At 43.8% G+C, this 9,162-nt stretch overlaps 1 protein-coding gene across 13 annotated transcripts in view; it reads left to right on the forward strand.

Moving 5' to 3' along the window:
* LOC108285291 (zinc finger protein 224) overlaps positions 1-9,162 on the forward strand; it is a 54,438-nt gene that overhangs the window by 28,563 nt on the left and 16,713 nt on the right. For 6 of the 13 annotated variants that reach the window (XM_037729173.1, XM_037729174.1, XM_037729175.1 and 3 more), the window contains 3 exons: positions 1,188-1,314; positions 1,836-1,928; positions 5,509-5,598. The exons of 1 other annotated variant lie outside the window; for it this stretch is intronic. In XM_037729173.1, the coding sequence (XP_037585101.1) occupies positions 1,188-1,314; positions 1,836-1,928; positions 5,509-5,598 (310 nt within the window). Of the gene's footprint in view, positions 1-1,187; positions 1,315-1,835; positions 1,929-5,508; positions 6,363-6,487; positions 7,237-9,162 lie in introns of those variants that run through there. 6 more of the 13 variants (XM_017502358.2, XM_017502354.2, XM_017502353.2 and 3 more) reach the window with 6 other exon arrangements.

Genomic DNA, 9,162 nt, shown 5'->3' on the forward strand with positions numbered 1-9,162 from the left:
TTATATTAAAAGGTGATAAAATTAACTAATGTTAATTAAATACCTAGTCTGTGCCACAGACTTTTCCCCATTTATAGTCTCTTGTTTATCCCTGGAGAAAACTAATGTAATAGTCTTTATACAGCGAAGAAACCAATGCATGTAGGCAAACTTATCCAAAGTCACATGGCTTGGAAGGCAAAGGCACAGAGCCTTAGGATTGAGCCTTGTGAGTGTGCATACACAGTGTGCTCATAGCCACATTGGCTCCACATCATGACATTCAATGCTGCAATTAATGTGTATAGTTTGTGTCTTGTTTGTTTGTAAGTGATGCTGCTAAATATAGTTTGTGTCTTGAGAGTACAGAGGACCCACTCCATAGCTGTCCCACATAGGTCACCATAAACTTGTTAGTTTGGCAGATATTAAAGAAAATGGGCCAGATGCAGTGGCTCAGGCCTGTAATCCCAGCACTTTGGGAGGCTGAGGTTGGCAAGTCGCCTGAGGTCAGGAGTTCATGACCAACCTGGCCAAAATGGTGAAACCCTGTCTCTACTAAAAATGCAAAAATTAGCCAGGTGTGGTGGTGGGCGCCTGTGATCCTAGCTATTTGGGAGGCTGAGGCAGGAGAATCACTTGAACCCAGGGGGCAGAGGTTGCAGTGAGCCAAGATCGTGCCACTGCACTTAGAGTGAGTGACAGAGCAAGGCTCCATCTCAACAAAAAAAAAAAGAAAGAAAGAAAGAAAGAAAGAGAGAGAGAGAGAAAGAAAATGATAATATCCAGGGTTCAGGTACCAGAGAGAACAATGGGCATTATCAAACAAGGTTGGGACTGAATTGCTAAATGTTGCTGGGGCAACTGGCAAGTTTCTTTGAAACCTATATATCTGTAGCCCAGGATGCTGCATTTAGAGTGCTAGAGGGTTACATACAAGGAGACTCAGTAAGTGCACAAAGTAAACTGTAGGACTTTTTATCATTCCTCTTCTGGTACAGGTCTGGAAAATCAATTACAGATTTCCCATTCATTCTGTCTGTATCCTGGCAATGATACAGACAGAGTGAATGGGAAATCTGTAAGTTGACCTATGTCTCTCAAGATCTACAGCAACTTCTCACCCATACCCTTCAGCTGCTCAGTGCCACCCTTCTCCCTGGAATCATTGGTCATGAGATTGAGATTACATATGTTTGATGTCGTAGGAGGCAGTGACCTTCAAGGATGTGGCTGTGGTTTTCACTGAGGAGGAGCTGGGGCTGCTGGGCCCTGCCCAGAGGAAGCTGTACCGAGATGTGATGCTGGAGAACTTCAGGAACCTGCTGTCAGTGGGTGAGCACAGACACCCTCTGTAATGGAACATCAGGCCCCAAGAGTGGCTTTGTATCCTAGAGTGTTTGTATTAATTTGTTCTTATGCTGCTATGAAGAAATACTCAAGATGGGATAATTTATAAAGAAAAGACATTTCATTGACTCACAGTTTCACATGGCTGGGAAGGCCTCAGGAAACTTAAAGTCATGGTCAAAAGAGAAGGGGAAGGAAGGCATCTTTTTCACAGTGCGGCAGGAAGAAGTGCTGAACAAAGTGCGAAAGGCCCCTTGTAAAACCATCAGATCTTGTGAGAACTCACCCAGTATTATGAGAACAGCATGGAGGAAACTCCTCCCATGATTCAGTTATCTCCCACCAGGACATACGGGGATTATGGGAACTACAATTCAAGATGAGATTTGGGTGGGGACACAGCCAAACCATATCAGTGTTCAAGTTTGAGTATGCAGTGAGAACCTAAATTTCTACTAAATTTTACCTAGGATGTATTGGGATTAAGCATGTGACTTTGTTCACAGGGCATCAACCTTTCCACGGAGACACTTTTCACCTCCAAAGAGAAGAAAAGTTTTGGATGATGGAGACAGCAACCCAAAGAGAAGGGAATTCAGGTAGGAACCAAGCAACCATGCATCCTTGTATGTCCTTGTATACGACTCCCCCATCGGTTTTACTTCTGTCCATTGCCCAACTCCATTGCCCTGGTGCAAATGGCCAAACCTGTTTCCTGGATTATTACAACCTCCTTCCTGCTGGTTGTCCTGCTCCCCCCACCCCTCTTTCCACCCTAACATCCGTTTTCCTCATAGCAGCCAAAGTGATCCTTAGGAAATGTAAGTCAAATTGCCATTCCTCAGCTTAAAAGCCTTTAACTTCTTATTTGTGTTAAAGTTACAATTGCTTTCAGTGCCTTTTAGAGACCCTGGATCTGCTCTTCATCCCCCACTGCCTCTCTGATGACATCTCCTGTGCTTTCCCTCTTGCTTCATCTTTTCCAGCCCTGTTGTCCTCCCTGCTGTTTCTCATCCTGCCAAGGACACTGTATCACCTGTTGCTGGTACCCAGTGACCACAAACTTAGCAGATTAAACAACAAACATTTATCTTTGTGTTCTTCAGATATGAAGTCTGACACATCTCACTGGACAAAAATCAAGGTGTCCCTAGGGCTTTGTTCCTTTCTGGATGTTCATGGGGAAAAGCCTTCACTTTCGTTTACCAGTCCCTGGGCACTGTCCACACTCCTTGGCTTTTGTTTCCCTTCCTCCATCTTCAAAGGCAGCTCCATTGCATCCCTGACCATTCTTTCATAGTCATGCCACCATTCTTCTTAAGCCTCTGTTTTCCACCTTTCAGGTCCCTTGTGATCGGACTGGTCACTCCCACATAATCTAGAATGACTTTCCTACTTTCTGTTTAGCTGACTAGTGACCTTAATTGCATCTGCAACCATAATCTCTCTTGCTGTGTAACATAACAGGTTCATAGGTCCCGGAAGTCGGATGTGGACATCTTTCAGGAACCATTGTTCTGTCTACTACAGAAGCTTCTGTCTTAGAGTTTATACATGCTCTTCTTTCTGATTGGAATATGCTTTCACCTCAAAACCTTCTGACCCTTCCTTTATTCTAGTCTCTGTTCGGTTTTAATATCATGAGAAAGGCCTTCTTTGACCACTCTATTTAAAATACCAGCTGGGCATGGTGGCTTCACACCTGTAATCTCAGGACTTTGGGAGGCTGAGGCAGGCAGATAGCTTGAGGCCAGGAGTTCCAGACCAGCCTGGCCAGCATGGTGAAACTCTGACTCTACTAAAAATACAAAAATTAGCTGGGTGTGGTGGCACAGTCCTGTAATCCCAGCTACTCAGGTGTCTGAGGCACAAGAATCGTTTGAACCCAGGAGGCAGAGGTTGCAGTGAGCTGGGATTGTGCCACTATACTCTAGCCTGGGTGACAGAGTGAGACTGTGTCTCAAAAATAAATCAATAAATCAATACTAGAATGGAATACTATCCTGCCTTTACCCTTCTGGTGTTGTCTTGTACTGTGTCTCATATATTTCTATTTACCTATTATCTCTACCCCCTGGAACAGAATGTCTAGGAGGAGGACTTCTACCTGCTCAATTTTTATTTTAGATTCAGGAGGTACATGTGCAGGTTTGTTATCTGGGTATATTGTGTGATGCTGAGGTTTGCGTTGTGAATGATCCCGTCACCCAGGTACGGGGCACAGTACCCAGTAGTGGTGGCAGGATAACCCTCAGGTTTCCAGGCTGTGTGCACTGGTATTAGAGGTAGTGGTGATGGGCCGGCTAGGCCAGTCCTGAGACCCCCACATGGTGTGTGCAGGTGAGTGTCAGCAGTGGTGGTGGCAGCAGGTTCGTAGGACCTACCCTCAGGTCATTAGGAGGAGCGCACAGATGCCAGTGGTGGTGATCAGGGCAGGGAAATCCTTAGGCCTCTGGACAGCATGCTTAGGCACCTGTGGCAGGGTTCCAGGTCTGTTGTAAGGCTCTCTCCATGGTGCATGCTCATGCCTGGGGTGACTGACACGGCAGGTGATCTCAACAGCCCCAAGTGGTATGCTTGGGTAGTGGAGGAATGACACCAGGCCAAGTGAGCCTGTCCTCAGGCCTTTCAGTGGTGCAGGCAGATGCAGGCTGTGGTGGAAGAGGTGGCATGATCCCTTGGTCCCCAGATGGCATGCTCCGGCACTGGTGGCACACAGCTAGGCCGTCATCAGTTCTCTTGTTTGTGCACATATATGCCTGCGGCAACACAGGGCAGAGCAATCCCCAGGTCCCTCTGTGTCATGCTTTGGCACTGAGATGGGCAGCACCAAATGAAGTCCTGAGGTCTGCATGGGCACAGGTTGTGGTAGGCAGTGCAGGGGATTCCCCAAGCATCTAGATGGTGTGCTTGGGTGGCAGTGGCAGAGTGTGCAGAGAGCCTTTCCTTAGTATGAGAACACATACAAGTGTACAGTGGGCCTGCTGCTGGGGGATGGGCTAGCATTGCCGTCAGAGGCAGCAGCCCCAGAGAGGCAGCTTTCAGGCTCTGGTGAGTGCACACTTTGGGTCCTTTTGTACTGTACTGGGGACAGCCTCCCTGGTGTGCTGCACTGCCCATTCCCCAGAGTGTAGGACAATATGTGGCCTAGATTGCTGGGAACTCTGCCATACTGCTGGGTCTAACAGGCATTCCGCTATTGCAACCTTCCAGGTGGATGTGTGTGGGGGCATGTCGTTGGGGCTCCAGGGAGTTGGAGATGCAAGAGTTATTGGGCCCCAGGGCAAGATGCAGTCTGGTGGGGGTGCAGACCACAAAATAACGCTGGGCCATAGCTTATGAGTCTCATGAGCACCCTCTCTGGAGCGGTGCCATTGCACATAGTCCAGATAGCCCCCTATACTAGTCTCAGGGCCCACAGGGGTCAAGGGGCTCTGTCATGGCTGATTGCTGGAGTCCACAGTGGAAAGGGAAACCACTAGGGATCTCTCACTTACCCTTTCCCAACACTGAGGAGCCTTTCGGGCTTTCAGGTCGTCACGGCCAGAAGGGCTCCATCACTTTACTCTCCTTTTGTGCTTCAGGTGTTTCCAGTCACTTCCCTACTTTATTCCAGTGATCCCTCTTAGATGCAATTTGATGTATGATTATTTGCTTTTTAAATTTTTTATTTAAAAACATATAGAATACTTCATGAATTCACATATCAGCCTGTGCAGAGGCTGGTCATTCCAATTTTACCATATGTGCTGCTGAAGTGAGCACTACTCATTATTTTGGCTCTTTGTGGAGGAGGCAAGCTTTAGGTGTCTTTAGTCAGCCATCTTGAAGTCTCCCTACCCTTAAAGTTCCTATTGAGTCACCATGTATATAATTTATTAGTTACATAATATACCATGTAAGATTTTAGACTAACTAGGAAATTGGTAGAAATAGTAACAAGTTAACTGTATACATTATATTAATATTTTAAACTAAGTCTTTCATTTCTACCATGTATGAGACATTATGTGGTTCCAAATTGGTTTCATGAAAACAAGAGATTGTGGCGCACTTAGAAAACACAAACTGCACCTTCCTTGTGTTCAGTAAAGTTTCAGGCCATGTCCTAAGTGAAATCCTGAAGACACTGAACAAAGGCTTCACTTATCCACATCTCTTCATTCTGTCTCCTTACAGGAGGCAAGATCCAAACTGAGTTGGAATCTGTTCCAGAAACAGGACCACATGAAGAGTGGTCTTGCCAGCAAATCTGGGAACAAATTGCAAGTAACTTAACTAGGCCTCAAGACTTCGTGATAAGAAGCTCTCAGTTCTATACACAAGGTGATATCCCCTCCCAGGTTGATGCAGGACTATCTATAATTCACATAGGACAGACACCTTCTGAGGATGGGAAGTGTAAAAAATCCTTCAGTGATGTCTCCATCCTTGATCTTCATCAACAATTACACTCAGGAAAGATGTCCCATACAGGTAATGAGTACAAGAAGAGCTTCTGTTATAGCTCAGCTCTTCATATTCATCAGAGAGTTCACATGGGAGAGAAACTCTATAAGTGTGATGTGTGTGGTAAGGAATTTAGTCGGCGCTCATATCTGCAAACTCATCAGAGAATCCACACTGGAGAAAAACCATTCAAATGTGAGCAGTGTGGGAAAGCCTTCAGCCGTAGATCAGGAATTTATGTTCATTGCAAATTACACACAGGAGAAAAACTTCATATTTGTGAGGAATGTGGGAAGGCTTTCACTCACAATTCCCAGCTTCAGGAACATCAAAGAATCCATACTGGGGAGAAACCATTTCAATGTTATATATGTGGTAAGAGCTTCCGTAGTAGAGCAAATCTTAATAGGCATTCCATGGTCCACATGCAAGAGAAGTCATTTAGATGTGATATCTGTAGTAATAGCTTTGGTCCAAGACCAGCACTTAATCGTCATTGCATGGTCCACACAGGAGAGAAACTATACAAATGTGAAAAGTGTGGAAGGAGCTTCATTTGTAGGCAAGGTCTTTCAAGACATCAGCGGGTCCACAATGAAGAAACAACATTCAAATGTNGCATTCCATGGTCCACATGCAAGAGAAGTCATTTAGATGTGATATCTGTAGTAATAGCTTTGGTCCAAGACCAGCACTTAATCGTCATTGCATGGACCATACAGGAGACAAACCATATAATTGTAATGTATGTGGGAAGAGCTTCAAGTGGTCCTCATGTCTTTCAAGACATCAGCGGGTCCACAATGAAGAAACAACATTCAAATGTGACAGATGTGGGAAGAAATTTTATATGAATTCACAGGGCCATTCACATCAGAGAGCCCACAGAGAAGAAAAACTGTATAAATGTCAGAAGTGTGGGAAGGGCTACATTAGTAAGTTTAATCTCGACTTGCACCAGAGGGTCCACACAGGAGAGAGACCTTATAATTGTAAGGAATGTGGGAAGAGCTTTAGGTGGGCCTCAGGTATTTTGAGACATAAGAGACTCCATACTGGAGAAAAACCATTTGAATGTGAAGAGTGTGGGAAGAGGTTTACTGAGAACTCAAAACTTCGTTTCCATCAAAGAATTCACACTGGAGAAAAGCCATACAAATGTGAGGAGTGTGGAAAGGGCTTCAGATGGGCCTCAACTCATCTAACCCATCAGAGACTCCACAGCAGAGAAAAACTCCTCCAATGTGAGGACTGTGGGAAGAGCAGTGAGCACAGTTCATGCCTTCAAGACCAACAAAGAGACCACAGTGGAGAAAAAACATCCAAATGTGAGGACTGTGGGAAGCGCTACAAGAGGCGCTTGAATCTAGATATGATTTTATCGTTATTTTTAAATGATATATAATTATTGTCCATATTTATGGGTTATGGCATATTTCAATACATGTATAGAATGTATAATGATCAAATCAATGTTATTAGCATATCTATCACCTCGTTTGTCATTTGTGTTGATCATTTATCATTTCTTTATGTTTTGAACTTTCAAAAATCTGCTGTTCTAGTTATTTGAAAATAAATTATTATGAATTATAGTCACCCTTAGTACTGTGGAACATTAGAACTTGTTCCCTTCATCTTACTGTACTTTTGTATCTGTTAACCAACCTTTCACCCTCCATTCTCCCTCCTGCTTTTCCCTTTTAGTAATTGCTATGCCATGCTGCTTCTGCTTTTCTTTTTTCTTTTTTTTTTTTTTAAGAGAGCATAGTGGCACAATCCTGGCTCACTGCAGCCTCCGCCTCCCAGGTTCAAGCAATTCTCCTGCCTTAATCTCCTGAGTAGCTGGGATTACAGGCACACACTACCACACCTGGCTAATTGTATTTTAAGTAGAGACGGGGTTTCACCATGTTGGTCAGGCTAGTCTTGAACTCCCAACCTTAAGTGATCCACCTGCCTTAGCCTCCCAAAGTGCTGGTATTACAGGCATAAGCCACTGTGGCTGGCCAATGCTATGCTGCTTCTATGATGTCAATTTTTTAGCTTTCACATATGAGTGAGAACATGTATTATCTTTCTGGGCCTGACTTTACATCACTCAACATCATGTTCTCCAAAGCTTATTTCTATCTTGCTATAAATCACAGAATTTTGTTATTTTTTATGGTTAGTGTTCCTTTGTGTATGTATGCCACATTTTCTTTACCATTTTCTATTGATGAACACTCAGGTTGATTCCACATGTTAGCTACTGCAAATAGTACTATAATAAATAGAGGAGTGCAGACAGGAGTTCAACACACGGGTTCCTTCCTTTCCTTTGGATATATAGCTAGTAGTGGGATTACTTGACCACTTGAATCTTAATCCGCATAAGAGAATCTACACTGGAGAAAAACCATGGAAGTGTGGACAGTGCGGTGTATGTTTCAGTCAGGCGTCACATCTTCAAATTCAGTGTCTATTCAGTAGAGAAACCTTAATGATGTGATGTATGTGACACTCTTTCCTTCGCCTTAACAACTATAATCTCATATGAGAGCTCACATGAAAGAGAAACATTTAAAATGACTAAATGTGTGGCCAGGTGCCATGGCTCACGCCTGTAATCCCAACACTTTGGGAGGCCAGGGCGGGCAGATCACTTGAGGTCAGGAGTTTCCAACATAATGAAGTTAGATCTGCACTTCACACTATACTTAAAAATTAACTCAGAATGATCAATGACCTAAACATAAGAGCTTAAACTATATAACTCAGAATAAAACATAGAGGTTAATCTTCAAGACTTTTTATTTGAAATAGATTCTTAGATAAGACACCATATGCACAAACAAAGCCCATATAAATTGGACTAGAGTAAAAAAAAATGCTATGCATAAATAGACATTGTCATGAGCATGAAAAGACCATACAGCGTGGCTTCTAGAATCAGAATATATAAAGAACTCGTAGACCAGGTGAGGTGGCTCTCACAATCCCAGCATTCTGGAAGGCTGAGGTGGGTAGATTATTTGAGCCCAGGAGTTTGAGACCTGCCTGGGCAATATGGCAAAAACCATGTCTCTACTTAATAAATAAGTAAGTAAGTAAGCCAGGCATAGTGCCTGTGGTCCCAGCTACTCGGGAGGCTGAAGCAGAAGGATCGCTTGAGCCCAGGGGGTCAAGGCTGCAGTTGCATGTGATTGCACCATTAAAGAACTCCTACAACTCAGTAACAAGAAGAGAAACCACCCAATTTTCTAATGAGCAAAGATACAAATAGAAATTTCAGATATACAAGTTACCAACAATTGTGAAAAGATGCTCATCTATTAGTTGTTAGGAAAATGCAAATCAAAACATAATGAGATACCATTTTACAACAGCTATCTTTTTTTT

This window comes from Cebus imitator, unplaced genomic scaffold (genome assembly GCF_001604975.1).
Source record: "Cebus imitator isolate Cc_AM_T3 unplaced genomic scaffold, Cebus_imitator-1.0 Scaffold296, whole genome shotgun sequence".
In the NCBI taxonomy this organism is placed as follows: domain Eukaryota; kingdom Metazoa; phylum Chordata; class Mammalia; order Primates; family Cebidae; genus Cebus; species Cebus imitator.